General features: G+C 43.2%; 1 protein-coding gene across 1 annotated transcript in view; it reads left to right on the top strand.

Annotated features, from left to right (window-relative positions):
- The window catches only part of Slc35f2 (solute carrier family 35 member F2), a 46167-nt gene that overhangs the window by 14917 nt on the left and 11020 nt on the right, over nucleotides 1-20230 (top strand). Inside the window, exons 2-4 of the mRNA XM_028783623.1 lie at nucleotides 12403-12578; nucleotides 15215-15342; nucleotides 19594-19753. Coding sequence (XP_028639456.1) covers nucleotides 12403-12578; nucleotides 15215-15342; nucleotides 19594-19753 — 464 coding nt within the window. The remainder of the gene's footprint in view (nucleotides 1-12402; nucleotides 12579-15214; nucleotides 15343-19593; nucleotides 19754-20230) is intronic.

Here is a 20230-nt window from a genome sequence, read left to right as displayed (position 1 = left end):
AGAGGGAGAGGGAGGGGGAGAGGGAGAGGGAGAGGGAGAGGGAGAGGGAGAGGGAGAGGGAGAGGGAGAGACAGAGACTCTAAGATGTTAGAAGAGGGAGTCAGATTCCCCGGAGTTGGAGTTGCAGGCAGTTATAAGCTGGAGCTGAACTTGTGCCCTTTGCAAGAGTAGCAAGCACTTTTAACTGCTGAGCAATCTCTGCAGCCTTTTTACCTCACGTGTTGAAATAGAAATCTACCATAAAATTAGTATATTTGTTCTATAACGCCAGACAATACTCACAATTACTGTTAATAATGCTCTTTCCTTTGAATATACCACACTTCATTCTTTCCTTGGCTCATTCTTGCAATCACTGTCAGTAGGTTTATGGATATTTTCCAGGGTTTTGTTCTTGTGAATAGGACTTCTAGGAATATTCTTCCACAAGTTTCTATAGGAAGATAATACAGCTCAGTGGTATATTGTGCAAAGGGCCCTGGGTTTGAGCCCAGTACTGCAGAACAAACCAAATATGCAAATACACATTCATCTAGGAAGGAGATTGCTGGCTTGCAGGCTGTACAATGTGAACTTTGTAAAGCAGTATTGAACTGTTTTCTAAAGTTACACTGATTTACACCCTACTAAACACAGGTGAGATCCTTGTGGACCGAGGTTCTTTCTAACACTTGATGTCAGACTTGGCATTTTCAACAGCTAAATAAAATGTAAGTTTCTTAATTCACATATATTTGATTACCAATGATATTTGAGTGTGTGCATGTGTGTGCATGCATGTGCATGTATATGTGTGTGTATGTGTGTGTGTGAGTCTGTCTGTTTGCTGTGTATTCACATAAGAGTACATTTTGAGGCTAGAGGACCACCTTTGTTATCATTCGTCTCACAGGCTTGGAATTCAGCAAGTAGGCTAGACTGACTGGGCATGAAGCCCCAGGGATCTGTCTATTTTAATACCTCCCCAGCTCTAGCATGAGCCACTATTTGGCTTTAGGTTGTTTTTTGTTTGTTTGTTTGTTTGTTTGTTTGAATATGGATTTTTAAGGATTGAGCTCGTGCCCTTGTGCTTTCAAGGTAAAGCACTTATCATGTTGCCTGAACCATTTCCTCAGACTGATTCTTTTCATTTGAGAATAAAATAAAAAAGGATCTCACTTTTTAGGCTGGAATATGTAGGCCAGGCTGGCTTCAAGCTCACAGCAATTCTCCTACCAAAGACTGGGATTACAGGAGCAAAATTATGCCTGGTTTATGAAGTAGATTCTGGGTATGTTTATTTGTTGTCTGTGTTTCAACTTCTGTAGAGTGTTAATGGTTTTCATTTTTTTGCATAATATTCTTCTTACTTAGCTTCTAGTACCATTATTCTCATACATATATATATACATGTATATATATGAACTGTAGCATATGCACTTCAATTTTCATTTATTTATGCATGTTGATTGTATGTATACACATGCATGTGTGGTGTGTGTCTGTGCACATACCCAGAGTCCCAAAGAAGGTGTAGATGCCTTGGAGCTGGGGTATAGACACTTGCAGATTGCCTGGCTTGTTATGTTGTGTGGAGTCCCGGCTTGGGTCATTACAGTTGTACAGCAAATGCTCGTAATGACTGAGCTGTCTTTTAGTCCTGACATAATGCATTCTACGTGTTGTAGAGGTTTCTGTGACTGAACAGCTTGTGTGTGTGTATGGTGTATGTGGTGTGTGTGTGTGATGTATAGGGATGTGTGTGTGCTCGTGAGTGCACACTCACACATCAGCTTTCCATTGTTGCTCTTTTCCTTCTTGTCTGTTAGTGTAAGTCCCCTTAAAAGGTCTGAGAGCACAGGGGGCAGTGGGCTGGCAGGTTCAGTGCCAGCTGAACGTGACTTAAGAGATGAATGTGACAGAGTTTTTCTAGTTTGAAGCTAATGGCTGAAGAAAGGTTGGACAAGACCCAGTGACTCACAGGAAATCTCCCCAGCGCCTCCCAGTTGTCTCACTGGGCCCTGTCCCAGGAGCGCCGAGATCCGGTTCTCACCTCTGCTGTCCTCAGACGCCTGGCTGGCATTTGATGAGCATGGTAGATGGGTTCTTAGGGAGAGCTGGCTCACCACTGGCATGGAAAAATAGTATATTGCTTTGCAGAGTGAAGGAGGGCTGCACTGCCAAACCACAGCCAGGCCATAGAGGCAGCTGGAGCCAGGAACCCAAACCACACCACACAAAGCTCGGGCTCTGGGCTCCACCTCCACTGTGGGCTTCTTGCTTCTAACTTCAAGCCAGATGATTGTCTTTATTTGAAGATTGCATTCTACAGTGTAAACCACACCAACCAATCAGAGGGAAAGAAAATGACTTTTTGTTTTGGTAATCTGCAAGCAGGTAAAATTATATCTTGGGAAAAAAATAGTCTTTCAAAAACTTTTAATTAAGCCTTGCCTGGCAGGCAGCTTTAAGAGCTACAGTTTTTATGGGCTGTGGCTTCCTGGCTGCCTATTGAGAAGAGGGTTAGTCTGCCCTCAGTTCTTCTGCCAGATGGTGGGCAGAGGCAGCCTGGGGATTGTCTCTGGGCCGGAAACTCTTAGAGGTCAGGCTTGAAAGAGCAGCATAGATGGCATCCCGTGTTAGTCCTGAGCTGCTTCATCCTAGCCTCGGGGTCACACCGTCTTTTCAGGATAGGTTTTAGGCCTTCTCTCTTATTTTCTTTCTTTTTTTTTTTTTAAAGATTTATTTATTATATATGAATACACTGTAGCTGTCTTCAGACACACCAGTAGAGGACATCAGATCTCATTACAGATGGTTGTGAGCCACCATGTGGTTGCTGGGATTTGAACTCAGGACCTCTGGAAGAGCAGTCAGTGCTCCCAACCACTGAGCCATCTCTCCAGCCCCCATGAGCCATCTCTCCAGCCCCCTCTTATTTTCTACAAAACACCATGCATCAAACTATTTGTTAACCGTGTCCACGGTGGGCTGTGCATCAGTGCCCATTGTTGGAGACGTGGAGTCATTCATAACAGCTGGTCTTTGGATCAGCATCATACTTTATTATGATCATCAAAGGACTATGTGCAAAAGTAGGAAAACACAGACTTCATTTCTTGGCTTTGGCTGAAACTTAGTCTCTCGTCTCTGTGTTACTGGGCCTTTAGTCCCTATCCTGAAAGAGTTTCAGTAAGATTGAGGTGACACAGAGGAGTGTTTAATGTGATATCTGGCCCACAGGTTTATTCATTACGGCACTTTGCATCTATTTGGACATGAAGGTCACTTACTGTTTGATTCTGTTTTCAGTTGTTACGGTCAAAAGTAGTGTGTTTTCAGTACAGCCTCACATCTCTGTATCTTTATCAACAAATAGGAACAGAAAGATCACCTTCCTCAATCGGCTGTAGGGTTAAAAGTGAAGTAGAGTTATAGATGAGTGCTCTGTAGTGTGCACTCAGTACATCGAAGCAGTTATAATGATATATATATAATATATTACATATATATACATATATATATGTAATTTATATGAGTACACTGTAGCTCTCTTCAGACACACCAGAAGAGGGCATTGGATACCATTACAGATGGTTGTGAGTCACCATGTGGTTTCTAGGAATTGAATTCAGGACCTCTTCAAGAGCAGTCAGTGCTCTTAACCACTGAGCCATCTCTCCAGTGCTTTTTAAAAAATGATTTATTTATTTATTTTATGTATATGAGAACACAATTGCTCTCTTCAGACACACCAGAAGAGGGCATCAGATCCCATTACAGATGGTTGTGAGTCACCATGTGGTTTCTAGGAATTGAATTCAGGACCTCTTCAAGAGCAGTCAGTGCTCTTAACCACTGAGCAATCTCTCCATCCCCATAATGCTTATCTATATTGTCATTGCTAGATACTTAGTATGGGGGAAACAGTCAGAATTATCCATGACAATGTCTGCATTTGTAGACCCAGTAAAAGAGAAGCAAAGTATACAATGTTACAATGTAGAAAATGGGATTACAAGGATTATAACCAAAAATGAAGTAGGAATTTATAGGTTGATATTTCTGGTTCTGGGTCTTTTCCTTTTTATTTTTCTCTTTTGGTAAGTGTGTGTGTGTGTGTCATGGTTGTCAGTTCTCTCTCCTACCATGCAGATCTCAGGGTGGATCTCAGGGCTTGGAGCAAATGCTTTTACTCACAGAGCCATCTTGTCAACTGCTATCTCTTCTTACTTCTGTTCTTCTCCATGATTTTATCTTCTGAGCTGGGCAGAATGGAAAAAACAAAGACAGACTCCAATATCATCTTTGGACTTTAGTCTAGTGTTCTTCTTTTGACTTTTGACATATGAACGTGGTTAGACAACGTTAGATGTTGTAAGCTTTGCAAAGATAAAGTCTACTCTTACTGTTGTGTGGAAATCTAGCAAGCTAATGTATGTGGGAACTCAGCATGGTGGCTGGCACGGCCCCTCGTTTCTTTAACTGTACAGTGGCAGAGAAAATACTAACATGCTCTCTATAGTTTTGACTGTCTGAGGCTCACACACAACTTATTGTGTAAGAAGAAATCACCAGATTTACAAGTTTAATTTTGTTTGTATAAAACTGTTTTCTCAGTTTCTAGCTTGAAGGCCTGGTTTTTATTTCTCCCCTGACAAGTAAGTGCTGAGTGTTTCAATTCAAAGTGGCTCCTGATTGACTTTGCCTGCAGCTACTTAATAGACTCTTTATTTGATGTGATTATCTTTCTCCTAAGCAAATTACTAAGAGCAATGTAAATAGTTCTAGTAGTCTGACTCGTACTGTTTTAAATTAGCTCTCACAGAGCTAGTTCTGTCTGTTAACCTGCTCCTATCCTAACAAACTACTTGCCTTGTCTCTCGAGCGAGGCTTGTGCCCCCGTGCCTAGCCTATAGCCATGCTTTATGATTATGGCTTATAAAACAATCATGTCTCCTGTTATTTTATCTTCATTAAGTTTAATGGCCAAATCGACATTACTTTGTTATCTTTCAGTTCTGTGGCTCAGAAGGCCAACCAACAGAAGCCTCACTGGGCCAAAATTAGTACCGATAGAGCTGTACTCTTTCACAGAAGCTCTAGTTGAGAATCAAGTCTTTTGTTGCCAACTTCTAGAAGCCACCTGCACTTCTTGTCTCTGGCTTCTTCTCATCTTCAAAGCCAGAGCCTCTGGTCCTTCTCACTACAGTTGAGAAAGGTTCTTCCATATTGAGCCTTCCATGACAATGTCCCTAGCTCAAGGTTCTTTTTTTGTTTTGTTTTGTTTTGTTTTTTTGAGACAGGGACTCTCTGTATAGCCTTGGCTGTCCTGGAACTCACTCTGTAAACTAGGCTGGCCACAGACTCATAAAGATCCACCTTCCTCTGCCTCCTGAGTGCTGGGATTAAAGGCATATGTTACCACTGCCTGGTTTAGCTCAAGGTTCTTAACCTGTGTCCTGTTTGCATATTTGAGGAAAGAATATGGGTATCTGTGGAATGGCCTCTACTTCCCTGCTAATTTAGCCATAGGACCAAGTAGTTTTAAAGGTAGGTGTACAGACCTATAATCCCAACATTTGGGCTGCTGAAGCAGGGGATCAATTGTGTAAGGTCAACCAGGGTTGCTAGTGAGCTGTAGGACAGCTTGTGCTGTCTGGAGCTGGTAGCCTTCCTTGAGTGGAGGTTGCATATGTGTCACCATGCCCAACTCTGTACATGTCTTCTGGGGACTGGGCTCAGATGCTCATGCTCTGACCTACCTCCCCATCCCGATAGCTCTTCTCTTACGTAACTTTTTATTCTTCGAATCTGTGAAATCCTTCTCTATCTGTCCATCTTTCTGAGCACACCCACCACACTCTCTGTAGTTTCTTTTCTGTTCTTCACTGTTGTGTCGTGCATCCATGAGGTCAGGGACTCTATCTCCATTTGTCTTTGTTTTCAGAGTGACATATTGTTAAGATCCCTCTGGGTCCTAACACTGTTGCTATCTGGCATCATTAAAGAGTGTAGTACAAGTCACTGTGGGGCCGAGGAGGTGGATCAGCAGTTAAATCATTGCTGTATAAGCAGGAAGACCAGAGTTCAGATTCCTAGAAGCCCTGTACTTGCTTGCTGGGCATGGCATCTAGCCTGTAAAACCATAGTAAGAGAGAGAAGATCTGAGGCTGCTGGGCAAGTCCCGAGTGGTAGAGCTCTACTTCCTGAACCTTTCTCATACTCTTACAGTCTGGTGCCGCAGGTGGAAATACTGCTCAGCTCAAGTGTTTTTTTTTTTTTTTTTTTTTTTTTTTTAATCTTTTAAGGATTTTGACTCTTGACTTTGTGGCAGAAAATAATTTTAGGATGAATGAATAAGATGCAGAGTAGAATTTATAAAATGGAGTTTTTAAAGCAAGAGACAGATAGGTACTTGGGAAGAAAGTAAAACACACCAGAGAGATGGGCGTGGGGCTTCTCAAAGGGGCACCAATGAAGTGATCATGTTTCTGTATTTCATCTTCATTAATTTCCCAGGGTTTCTACAAACTCTACTCCACCAACCCTTTGGTCACCTCATGATTTATCATTTGGATAGAAAAGTTAGGGCAATATTTTCTTGCTTCTTCTCATTACTAGTTTTTAAGTAATGAGTCTTTCCAGGGCCAAGGAGTACCCCTTTAAAATTGGTGCTTGCTGTTAAGTCCTAGATTCAGACAGTTATGTGTCTCAGTTCACTGCAACATCCTTCCTGTACCTATATGTGTTTTGGCCCATTAAGATATCCTTACTGTAACTAGAATGTTTTGTTCTGTCGGCTGCATCTCAGACCGCTTGTGTTTTGCTGTGAAAAGATGGCTCAGACTTGTTTTGTTCACTCCCTACTCCAGGTCTGAAATGAGCCACTTTCCCAACATCCTTGTACCTTAGCATTTAGCTCCATTGGAATAGAGGATCTCAGGGCTCTGGCAACTTCACAGAAGTGTTAGGTGGTTTATAACCCATTAAAAATCGTAAGGTGCTGGGCTAGAGCTGTACTCGTCAACACCATAGCTGAGCTCTCAGTGAAGCACAACGTGGCACCTAGAGTTAAGAGGCAGAGCCGTGCACACTGGCTTCGTGCTCACTTTCTCCCCTTTATTCAGTCTTCGGAATGGCGCTCTCCTCATCCAAAGAGAATCTACCTTCTTCCACCAAACCTTTCTGGAAAGACTCATATACATACCCAAAGGTGTGTTTTCATGCTAACTCTAAATTCATTTTTATTGGCAATGAAGGTCAACCATCAATCATGCTGTGTAGAGAAAATCTACTTGAGTTAATTGAACGTGTTTATAATATAATTTAAATGCTCCTGGAATGGAACTGGGTAGCCTATGTGTAAATCATGAAACCTGAATATTCACACTTCAGGTTTGTGCTGGGGTGAATGAGTATTCCTTTACAGGTAGTAGGTAAACTAGGGGTTTCAATCTCCCCAACGAAACTACACTCCATAGATGTCTTTCAGCTTTTATTTATATTAAAAACAATTCTAGGACTGGAGAGATGGCTCAGTGGTTAAGAGCACTGATTGCTCTTCCAGAGACCTTGAGTTCAAATCCCAGCAACCACATGGTGGCTCACAACCATCTGTAATGGGATCCGATGCCCTCTTCTGGTGTGTCTGAAGACAGCTATAGTGTGCTCATATACATAAAACAAATAAAATCTTTTAAAAAATCCTAGGTTCCTCAGGCTTGCTGCAGTTGACTGAGAAATCTACTGAGTGAGGCAGAAGAATGTTAAAAGCTGGGGGAAGGGGCAAAGGGTTGTGCAATGCTGTCTTCCAGGCATACCATGGCTCTTACACTGTTGAGCTCATAGCAGCCATGATTAGCCTGAATTGTGAATTCACAAGACCTGAACGTGATTGGGCCTATCAACACATGAGGTGGGAAGAGACTCCCAAGGCCCTATCCTTCCTTAAGGGAGCTGTAGACAGTTAATGGTTGCTAGGGAAGGTAGAAATATTTTCATTGGTGATATAGCCACTAGCAAATTGCCCATACTCCTGTAATTAACCTTAATTAAGTTATTACACACACACACACACACACACACACACACACACAGACACAAAAGCATGAAGGAAAGTAACTGATTAGGAGGAGGAAGGTGTTAAGGGGGTTATGGGGATAAATATGATCAAAATACATTATGAACCTAGTGTTATGTCTGATTAATATGTGGTAATAAAAACTTTAAAAGAATCTACTGAGTGAGTAAAAGAAAATATAATTTTATTTGAAAGCAATGCAGCTGTATTTTGGTGTTTTTGGAGTGGAAGATATACTAAGCTATGCACTCTAGAGTTTTCTGGAAGAAGAGAATAAAGTGCTTTTTCTTTCGTGTTTTACGTTCTCAAATTCACAGAAATACGCAAACAGTAACGTGGCAGAGAGTAAAATACTCAGCCCATTTTCTGCCTTCCCACTCCTGCCCAAAGCCATGGGTTCTTGGAGGCCCTACTCTCGCAGCGAGCAGGCAGAAACCGGAAGTCCATCTTGTAGGCTGTGGACCTCCGGCTCTTTGAAGTTCACTTTAGCGGAGGTTCTGTTTGAAAAGACCAACAGGATGTAGTCCACAGCGGGATGCATGTTGTTTCCAGAAGCTTCCTTTAGCTGGGGAGTGTTTTGTATGGTGTGGAGTCTGACTAGGCCCCTTTGGTAAAATGCCGGCATGCCTGTGGGGCCTGAGATCATTCTGAGGCCCTCCCATGATTTTCCCTTTTTTCTTAAACCTCCAGCTCCTGCCACCTCCCTCCAACCTCAGGCTCCCCCGCTCCCCACCCCCTCTCCATTATAGATGAGGTCATTAGGCTCTGCAGTCAGAAGTGCATTGCTGTAACTTTAAGTGCTGTTGTAGACTACAGAAATGAGCGGGCTGGAAGAATTCTGCAGTGTGTGAACAGGCTCAGCGTCTCCATTTCTTACGCTCACTTCTTTCACATGTATCATTGCTATCAAGCTTATTATAGGATGTGGACCATCGTCTGGGTTTGTTTAGCTTCTTGGGGGTTGATTGGATTTCCTGTGCTTTCTTCTGTGAATATCCAACTTGCCAGTTTTCTCAAGGAAGGGGTGTGATGGGAGGAGAGAGGCCAGACTTGGGTGGGACTTTGAAGACATCTTCTAAAATAAGTTGTGTTATACAACCCAGGTGGTGGGGAGGAAGGTGGGGAGTGGTCAAGAGAGGCCAGGAAGAGTGCAGAGAAGATGCAAATCTGGGAATCCATTACCTGGTGGGATGAGTCAGCTACTGTAGGAAGGACATTAAGACCTAATGGGTTTGAGTTTCACCAGCTGCCACCCGCCATAGTTGCTTTTGTCTGGGTAGGGCCTCCTCAGCACCCCCCACCCCCCACCCCATGCAAACCATGGCCCCTCAGTGAGCCAAGCTCAGCAAGGAGAGGTAGCTTCCCTCAGGTCTTGCTCATGCCTGGGCCTGTGGAGGTGAAATGCCTGAAAAACACTTACACTCGTATCTTGGGGGGTATTCACCAAAGAAGACTGCTCAGACATGGGTTTAAGCCAGTCGAAAGTTTTTATTAGCCAGCCAGCAACTACATTGGGTGTTGAAATTCCAGAGTCACCCCCAGGCTTTCTCAGGGTGAGCTTTTAAGCACACACAAAAAAAATCATATTCTGGGCTGACATATTTCAATTAACAAAAGCAATTAGAAGCAGAACCTAGGAAGTTAAAAGGCAAGGTTTAGTCTAACATTTAGAGACTTTCCCAGAGGCTTTGATGGATTAGGCCTTTGTTTTAGTTTTGGCAGGTGGTGCTGATTATGTGTTAGAGCCTCAATAGTACTTCCATCATGGCGTCAGTCGTGCTAAGGTGTGGGGATGTGCTAAGATCTGGAGAGCCACTTTCAATTCCATGTTCATCTTGGTGAAAACTCCTTTTAACAGTCTAATGGGGATTGACTAGCCCGTGACATTATCCCTCCTTTGAGGGGTACAGATTTCTTGAGTTCTTTTTTTGGCCAGGGGATGGGGGAGGGGAAGCATAATAGATTAAAATATAGGGAAGAATAACTCTTTGAAGAGGAATCTTCAAAACTAGCACAGCGGGAGATGCTTGTATCCTAACACCAGTGTCTCCATCACAGTGACCCCTGACACATACAGTTATGTTACCAGGAGACACTGAAGCCACAGGGGGGAAAAAGGCTTCTCTCTGGAAGCCTCAGGGAGTTCTCAACAGCCCAGAGTGCTGAGGAGAGTCTCTCTTAGCCTATCTGTGACCCATTTGTAACACCTGCTAAAAAGGAAACAGACACGTGATTAGGAAACCTATGCAAGAGTGTTCGTAGAGGCATTATTTATAAAAACAAGAACAACAACGAGATTGGAAGTTAACCTAAATATCCGTCAACAAAAGAGGACCGTGTGATAGAGTCACACAGCAAAACACTATACAGTGGCAAAAAGGGAAGAGCTGAAAGTAAAGGGTTAATAGGGAGAATTCTCTCGGCGTTGAGCAAGATAGAATGTTACACTTTACTGCTGACATGAATGCTAACTGAAATGTACCAGAATAATAAATAGCAAGTTCTGGAAAGTACTTACCTGTTAGGAAGGTCCAGTAATCAGGGAGAACCATGAGAGAGCTGAGTTGGTTTTGCTAATAATCCCTTAAAGTCCCAGGTAGGCAGTACATACTGGATGTACACTTAGAGGCTTGCCTTTCCATATCTGTACACTTACCCCTATGGACTCAACCAACTTTGTTTGAAAGAATTTAGAAAAAAAAAATCACTTCTGCACTGAGCATGTGCAGATCGCCTGGCATCAGACCCTGAACGGCACATACCAGCAATTATTCACATGGCGCTGACATTATAATAGGCATTATAGATCTGGAGGTGATTTAACACATGGAGGGTGTTAGTTACACTATTTTATAAAACAGACTCAGTCTTTACTGAACTTGACATCTGCAGCAGGTCCTGGAACCAACACACTGCAGACACCTTTGTTATATGCTAAGTGTTCTGCAAGAAATTTTAGCAGTTGAGGCTGGGGGTGTGGCTCAGTTGCTAGAATGCCTGCTTAACATTCAAGAATCCCTGAATTCTATCCATAGGGCTTCATAAAACACTGCTTGCCTGCAATCCCTGCCCTGGGGAGTAGAGGCAGGAGGATCAGAAGCTCAAGGGCATCCTATACCATAGTATGTTTGAGGCAGTCTGGGCTACATGAGTCCTTTCTCAGGGGGGAAGAAAAGAAAAACAAAAAGGAAAAATTGACAGTTAAGTAAGCTATGGGGAAGAACACCTTTAGATTTAACTGGAGCTGGGTACAGAGTTCAGACAGTGGTGGCCTTATCAGCCATTTTAAGTTGGGCTCTCATGTGAGGGCAGAGGGGACCCACTTAAGGCCTTAGACAGGGAGTGATTCCATTAAATCGGAATTTAAAAAGTGACTGTTTTAGTGTGGAGGCAGGGTTTGGGGAGAGAGAAGGCGACTCTGGAGAGCTGTAAGGAAAGGGCAGCGGCCTCCCAACTACAGAGCCCCTTGTTCAGGAAGGCTACACAAGGCACAGGCCACACCCACAGGACACAGCAGTCAATATTTAAAAAAAATCCTTAGGGGCTGGTGGACGGGCTCACTGGATAAAGGTGCTTGCTGCTAAACTGAGTGACTTGAATTCAGTTTCCAGACCCACATGGTAGGAGTGAATAGATTTCCTGCAAGTTACTCCCTGGCCTCCACAGATGTTTGAGTGAGCATGCACGCACACAGTAACTAAATGCAGTAACTTATTTAAAAACTCTTCTATGTTTTTATAGTATGTCTGTGGCTGCATTTTTAAATGTTTAAGCCTTTGATATTCGTGTGATTTTTTGTTGTTTATTTTTGAGGTACTGAGGGTAATCCAGGATTTTCTCTTTGTAATGGTTTTCCTGTTAATCATATCCTGCAATCTGATTGGAAAGACCGACAAGTTAGGTTTATTTGAAGCTTCATTCAATAAAGAATTCAAATTTTATGTCAGGTGTCCAGAACCCATGGAAAGCTGGTAGTGGACGTCTGCAATCCCAGTGTTTCTGCAGGAGATGGGAGGTAGAGACAGGAGAATCTTTGAAGCTTGTGGGGTCCTGAAGTACACATTGGTGAACCCTGTTCACAAAGTTGAAACGGGAAGATGGAAACCCAGGGTTGTCCTCTGACCTCCACACATGAATGTACAAACACACTTATACATACAGACATATTATACATACATGTTGTACACACATGCATGAGGAAATAAGGAATAATTATTTAGGATATTATTAGAACAAAACAATAATTCATATTTCCACAATAATTTGTATTGTGTTTAAGTGTATGTATGTGTGAATTATAGGTTCTTCCAAGTCAATCTGAGTTCCTTCTTATTTTCTAGGGATATTTTGAAGACCATAGCCCTGGGCCAGATGCTGTCTTTGTGTATTTGTGGCACGGCCATCACCAGCCAGTATTTGGCAGAAAAGTACAGAGTGAACACACCCATGCTTCAGAGTTTCATCAACTACTGCTTGCTGTTCCTGGTTTACACCGTGATGCTGGCATTTCAATCTGGTATGTCACATGTGGGAATCATCGTTCTATAAATGTGTTTTTCTTTTTTTACATGTGTATGTTGTCTTGTGTACATGTGTGTATGTGTGTGTATGTTTGAGTGTGTGTGTGTGTGTGTGTGTGTGTGTGTGTGGAACCTAGACCAACTAGGAGGGTTCAGTATTTCCATTTCCATTGTGTAAAACCACTAATATGTTTGTTACCTGCTAAGGGGATCAGTGTTGTTCCTATAAGGCAAGATTTATAACTCCCTCCCTCCTTCTCTCCTTCCCTCTTTCCCTGCCTTCCTCCCTCCTTCTCTCCCTCTTTTCCTTCCAAGGTACTAGGGATTGAACTTACAGTGTTGTTCTCAGTCCTCTTTTTACATCTTTACTTATTACACGCTGTGTGGGTCCATGTGTGTCTCTGTATGCATGTGTGTTGGGGCGTGCATAGAGGCTAGACAAAAGCATTGGCTGTTCTTTTTTGCAGTACTCTCCTGTTTTTGAGGCAGGGTGCCCCCCTGAACTTAGATCTGTATTTTTAAGCCCCAGAGATCCCCCTGACTCCACCTACTTCGGAGTTGTGGTCACAGGCATGTATGCTTGTTGTCGCTTTTTCCCTGGGTTCTGTTATCTGAACTCTGCTCTGTAGCCCTTTGTAAGTTTTAAAATAGTTGTTGTAAATAACTTACCAAGCTGTTCTTGAACTTTTAACTCTCCTGCCTCAGCCTCTTGAGTAGTTGGGATTATAGCCACCAGATCTGGCTATTAACGTTATTACTATTAGTTGTTATCACCACAAGGAAATCGAAGCCAGTTGTGAGAGTGGAGAAATGCGTTAAGGTACCTTAGTTGGCAAGATCTCTAGACCTCTAGATCTCTAGATCTTGAGGTTGGGCAGAAGTAGCTTACTTGTGATAGCTTTGGACTCTTCATTCCTTTGGAGGCACTCACCTTCAGGAAGACAGTGTGATTCACAAATACATCAGCGTGGTCCCTTGAAGCCACTGCTGTCGTGTGCTTTCCTGTCATGTGTTGAGGACCCAATCTGGATTTTCAGGATGTTCTTGGTAGCTGGAATTTTACGATGCAGGAATCTTTCTGGAATAAAGACTCCGACACCAGGAAGCCCGCCAGGCAGTCAGCCGGTTGTTAAGAGCAATGGCCCGTTGTTTCAGCCATTTTTCCAGATTGTTCTGTTCCAGGTAGCAAATGAAGTCTTTTCTACCTTATTTTATACTACTTTAGTTATTTGGTTAATGTTCTTGATCTTAGCCGAAATGCCAAGAAGTGATAGCCATTTGGTTGCAATATGGATTTCATTTCTGAGATAAAATATCTGACAAAGGCAACTTAAGGAAGCAAAGGTTTATTTTGCCTCTCAGTTCTTTCTTTCCTCCCCTCCTCCCCTCCCTTCCTCCCTCCTTCCTTCCTCTTTTGCTCCCTTTTCCCCTTCCTTTCTCCTTCTTCCCTCCTGCCCTCCCTCTTTCCTTACCTCCCTCCCTTCCTTCCTTTCATTTATTTCTGTTCTCAACCATACATCCCGGGCTGGTTTGGAGCTCCTTTGTGAAGACCAAACTGGCTTTGCACTCATAGAGATCCAGCCTCCTCTACCTGCTGAGTGCTGGGATTAAACGCTTGTACCACCGTGCCCTGCTATTTCTTTATAGATTATCTTACCACAAAGCCTTCCCAATATATGTGCCAGCTCTTGATCTCCTGTGAATCCAGAGATGAGTAAATCCTATTTAATTTAAAGCAAGAGAATCGTGGTGTGTGTAGTGGTTAACAAACATTCACTCGTGGTGCCACTAAGGCTTTCCCCAAGTTTATCACTGGCTCGAATTTCACTTGAAAGTATGTCTTTTTCTAAAGAATGACCTTGCTGTGCTTTCGTCAAAGAAACTCATGCTAGGGGGTTTGATAACCAATTAGTTTGTCAAAACATTTTCTTTTCCAGAATAGTCTGTGACTTGCCAGGAATGGCTTTAGTCGTGCTCACAGACGGATATGTTATTTATTATTATTGTTTGAGACAGGGTCTTACGTCTCAGGCTGGCCTTTAATTCCCCATGTATGACCTTGAACTGCTGGTCATCCCATCTTTACCTCCTGATTACAGCTGTGTATCACTGTGCCGGGTCTATGTGGTGCTGGGGATGAAACCGAGGACTCTGCAAGTTAGGCAGTCACCCTACCAACTGAGCCCCATCCCCAGTCCTGAATTTCTTATTTGTGTCCTACTGTTTTTCACCGGGTCTCTCCCTGGTGCTTTCCTTGCTTAGCTGTGTAGTCTCCAGCTTCCTACTAGGCGAACTTGGTGGTGATGGCACAAATGTCTGGCCTCTGGGTAGTTGAAATCAGGACAGGCCACATTTTTTTGTTGTTGTTGTTTTTTGTTTTGTTTTGTTTTGTTTTTAAGACAGGGTTTCTCTGTGTAGCCCTGGCTGTCCTGGAACTCACTCGGTAGACCAGGCTGGCCTCGAACTCAGAAATCCGTCTGCCTCCCAGATTTAATGCTGGGATTAAAGGTGTGCGCCACCACCGCCTGACTTGACAGGCCACATTTGAAATACACAGCAGACCCTTGTTTTGACTTTCTGGTCTACAGATTGATGTGTGTCACTTCTACTTACCCAGCTTTTTCTCAACCAGGCAGTGATAACCTTCTGGAGATTTTGAGAAGAAAATGGTGGAAGTATACTCTCTTGGGGCTTGCTGATGTGGAAGCCAATTATCTGATTGTCAGAGCGTACCAGTACACAACTCTGACCAGTGTCCAGGTAAGAGAGGATTTGGACATTTTGGCTTTTATGCTTCCTAGAGAAGAGGAATGTACTCGTATAAGTTTATCTAATTTTATTGCAAAGCTGTGCATTCCACTAAGCCCTGAACACAGGGGATGATAGGTGCTTTCCAGTACAGCGTATGCTCTGCAGACTCACATCTTCTGAAATCACTGACAGCATATGCACGTTAATCTCTTTCTAAGTTTCTTACACTATAGCAGATCTGAACAGTGCTGAGCAAAATAAGTGTAAATATTTAGCTTGCACTTGCTGTCGTGATCTTGACAGGAGTTCTGATGTGCATTTGACTCAGAAGGAAGTATGGCTTTGTACTGCAAAGGTGGAGGTTTGCAAGCCAAGCAGGACATAGAAACCCACTGATGGATCTGCTGGACATACCAGGGAGAGGTGTCAACAACAGTGAAACTCTTGTCCCTATTCCTTCATAGCTTTACTTTAAAATTCATTACTGTTATTACTGTGTGTGTGAGTGTGCCATGGTTCCTGTGTGGCGCTCAGGAGACATCTGTATGGGGTCAGTTCATTCCTTCCACCTTTACACGCACGAGTTCTGAGGGTTGAACTTGGGCCTCCCAGCTTGCCCAGCCAGCACCTTCACCCATGGAACCGTCTCACCAGCCCATTATAGGCTTTATTCTTGCTGTGTTGAAAGGAAAATATTCCTTCATAGCATTATGTCTTCACTTTGTATTGTTGAGAAAGACTGAGTCCAGTTGTCTTAGTGTTCGTGAAGGATGAGACACGGCACGGTCTTGCCTTAACAACATGTTAACATGTGACTTAACAACATAGCAACCAATGTTCTGTAAGTGTCTGATGGGTCATTCAGGGTTCAGTGATTCTGTAACTCTTCTGTCTCTCAACAAAAGGTCTTGCTATATGTCCCCGGATAGCCTGGTACTCAACTCACTGTGTACTGAACTCACAATCCCACGACTTCAGCTACCTACTCCCACCCCCAAACCCAAACCACAAGGGCTAGGATTACAGGTAGGAGCCACTATGCCTGGTTCCTATAGCTTTTTTTTTTTTTTTTTTTTTTTTTTTAGAAATTTTTGAGACAGGGCCTTGTGTGTTCCAGGTTGGTCTCCATTGTAACTGAGAGCGATCCTGAACTTCTGGTCTTCCTGCCTCCACCTCCCAAGTGCTGTGACTGCAGGTATACTCTGCCACATTCGTTTTGTGCAACACTAGCTAGGGATTGAACTCAAGGCTTTATGCTTGCCCGGCAAACACTCTACTCACTGAGCTGCACTCACCCTGACCCTCCTCTTTCAATTTTTATTAAGTTAAATTTTATTTTATGTATTTTTGTGTTTTTAGTGTGTGTGTGTGAATCTTTTGACTGCATGTTTGGGTATATACCATGTAGATTGCCTAATGCCCTCAGAGGTAAGAAGAGGGTGCCAAACTCCCTGGAACTGGAACTACAGACAGTTGTGAGCCTTCATGTGGATGCAGGGACCCAAACCTGGGTCCTCTGCAAGAACACCAACTACTCTTAACTTTGAAGCCATCTCTCTTGCCCTGTGTATTACTGTTTTACCTGTGTGTATGTGTGTGTGTATTTCTGTAACACATATACGTGCCTGGTGGTCACAAAAGAGCACCAGATCCCCTGCAATTGCAGTTACAGATTTTTGTGAGCCACATGAATGCTGGGAATTGAACCCTGATCCTCTTGAAGACCATCCAGTACTCTTAACCACTGAGTCTTAACCACGATATCTTGTTGAGGTTTCATTTTTCTCACTATCCTAACACAGATATATTCTTTAGATCTTCAAATTCTAGAAACTATCAATAAATCAAGGTGAAATGAAACATGTTTTACTTTGAAAAGGCAAGGCTTGGTGAAAGTCAGTGTTTTCCAGTGTGATCATAGACTAGATAAATGATTGTGCCTCTAATCTGGTCAAACTCATTTTTATATCCAGGTCCCTCCTATATGAAGGTATGCAGTACTCTGTTCACAGTGACAATATGATAATTAAATAAAACCTTATAATAAATGAAACTTTTGGAACTGAAAGTATCAAAAATAAACGAACGAACTCCCCCCCACCCCCTACCCCCACCAAGAAAACATTCAGAAAGGAAGTTCCTGTAGATACACCCAAGGTGACAGATGTCAGACAAGAAATGGTGGCATTTCAGAGTGGGTAGAACCTGAGATCATTAGATCTGGTCGAAGCATTTTGTGTTTTGGCTCAGAGACTGGCTGGCTGGAGATTATTCAGTGATAGAGTTTGGGATGAAGCCTCTGTGGTTCTTCCCATGACATAAGCAACTCTCTCAAGGTCATGGCCCCATCCAGGGTTCTAAAAGATAGACTAGCTTTGACCGTGTTAAGCTGTTATGGCTAGACTCCACTGGTGTCTTCCAGGACATTGTTTAGTGGTTTCATATTCAGTTATGCTCAAGGAAGCTCAGGGAGACTAAAGAGTAAGTAACATGGCAGGCCCATGACTACTGATGGTATGCTGGCTGCCAGTGATGACATTGCCATCAAAACAAGCAATAAACTGCTTTAGTTGGGATCCCACAGACTGCTGGGGGGCTTAAGGCTGTCTTAACAGTCATTTTGCCCATGACTTAACAGACATGGAGGAAACTAGGAGCAAACTTAAAACCCCACAGACTGAGCATGGACATTTCACGACAATAGTGTATGGCATATATTTACATTTTATTCCTGAATATACTTTAATGCATCAAGAATTATCCTTCAGGAGTTGCAGAGATTGCTCCATGGTTAAGAATGCCTGCTGCCCTGCAGCTAACAGGAGTTGTCTCCAGTGTGTACATCAGGTGGCTCAGAATTGCCTGCAACTCCAGCTCCAGGAGATTCAACACTCTCTTCTGGCCTACACATCCATCTGCAAATTAAAACTTTTTCCAATGTATTTTTGAACATGCACACACACACACACACACACACCACACACACACAAACACACACACACACACACACACACAATGTCAAATTAAGAACTGAGTAACTGAATTCTCTCTTCTTTCCTATCTTGCCATTGATTTTGGATTTGCTATAGTTTGAATACTCCTTGTCCCTCTTTGATAAGAAGAGCAGTTATGAGGGATACAGCAAATAGCTTATGGACCCCAAATGATGGAGGAACATATGCTAAAAATAAACAGGAATCTGTGCTGGGAGCAAGCATGTCTCACACGGCAGAGCTGAGCTCTCTCTGTCTGGGAGATGGTGTCTGTTTGTTGCCTTACTGTAACCTGTACTTGGTAGCACTTTGGTCAGTTACAGTAAAATATTGGACTTTGTGATTTCTTTGTGTGTGTGTGTGTTGTTGTTGTTGTTTCGGTTTTTTTTTCAAGACAGGGTTTCTCTGTGTAGTCCTGGCTGTCCTGGAACTCACTCTGTAGACCAGGCTAGCCTCGAACTCTTGAACTCAGAAATCCGCCTGCCTCTGCCTCCCAAGTGCTGGGATTAAAGGCATGTGCCACCAACACCCGGCGACTTTGTGATTTCTAATTTCATGTCTGTGTTCCTCAGGGCAGGGCTTCCATCTTGTTTAATTTTCTATTCCATCATATTTCTATGATGTACACCCCACAGCCCTGTGCTTACCAGGCAAGCACTTTAATACTAGAGCTGAACACCCAAACCCTTGTACAGAGTCCTGGACACTGGACATGCTTAATAAATATCTGTTGGCGGCATAAATGGATGTACTGGAAGGAAACTCTGCCTTCTGAATTTAAAGATAAACACAGAGGGGAAAGCAGAGGCTCCTGAGTAGAATGATCAGATTTAGCCTTTGAGCGGCTTTGTTTTGAGGAAGGTCTGATGTGTCCTAGGCTGGTCTAGAGTTTGCTATATAGTCAAAGATGACCTTGAACTCCTAGTCCTCCTGCCTCTACCTCTACAGTACTGTTTTGTACAGTACTAGAGACCAAACCCAGGGCTTTGTGCCTGCTAGACAAACACTCTATTAATTGAGCTTCATCCCCAGCCTGACTTTTAACCATATGATTTGGGGCAACTAATCTCTCGTTAGCCTTTGGGTTTTTGTGTGCACATCTAAAACAGGCTTGCAGTCCCAGTCTCACAGAGGGACTGTGTAAATGAGTCAGCTCAGGTAAGTGCTTGCATTCAGCAATAACAAATGTTCCCTAAGTGCTTTCTCTTGTTAGCACTCAATTATACTGCTGAGATGGCTGAGGCTGCTTGCTTTTCTTTCCCTGCAGCTCTTGGATTGCTTTGGGATTCCTGTTTTGATGGCTCTCTCCTGGTTTATTCTCCGGGCAAGATACAAAGTGATCCACTTCATTGCTGTGTTTGTCTGTCTGCTGGGTGTAGGGACCATGGTTGGTGCAGATATATTAGCCGGGCGAGAAGATAATTCAGGTGAGACTGTGTCACTTGCTCGGCCACTGGAGTGTCTTTGTTCATGTTTTCAGGTTAGTCTGGCAAAGTTACACAGAAGTGGGTGCTAGAGGAACTCTTCAGCAGGTTCCTCAGCAGGAGTCCATACTGTGAACAAGTGTGTGCAGCTTGTTGGGCTGGCCTCTCCTCAGTGAGGTGTGCTGGCTTCCTCAGCTCTTGGCTCTTCCAGTAGCACTTTCTCATTTGCTGCTAAACATTTGGTGGTTGTTTTCTTGTTTAACTGCATTTTCCCATTTAAACATGTTTAACATTTTATTTTGAATATATTTGTAGAAATCATCTTTTTCTTAAATCATTTTGGATGTGTTATTCCGAAACAACTCTGTTCTCTTTCCTTTCCTCCCTCCCTCCCTCCCTCCCTCCCGCCCTCTCCCTCTCTCTCTCTCTCTCTCTCTCTCTCTCTCTCTCTCTCTCTCTCTCTCTCTCTCTCTCTCTCCA

The sequence above is a fragment of the Grammomys surdaster genome, unplaced genomic scaffold (genome assembly GCF_004785775.1).
Source record: "Grammomys surdaster isolate TR1022 unplaced genomic scaffold, NIH_TR_1.0 1162, whole genome shotgun sequence".
Classification (NCBI taxonomy): domain Eukaryota; kingdom Metazoa; phylum Chordata; class Mammalia; order Rodentia; family Muridae; genus Grammomys; species Grammomys surdaster.
The sequence above is the reverse complement of the archived record's forward strand: the minus strand, read 5'-3'. Positions and strand labels throughout refer to the sequence as shown.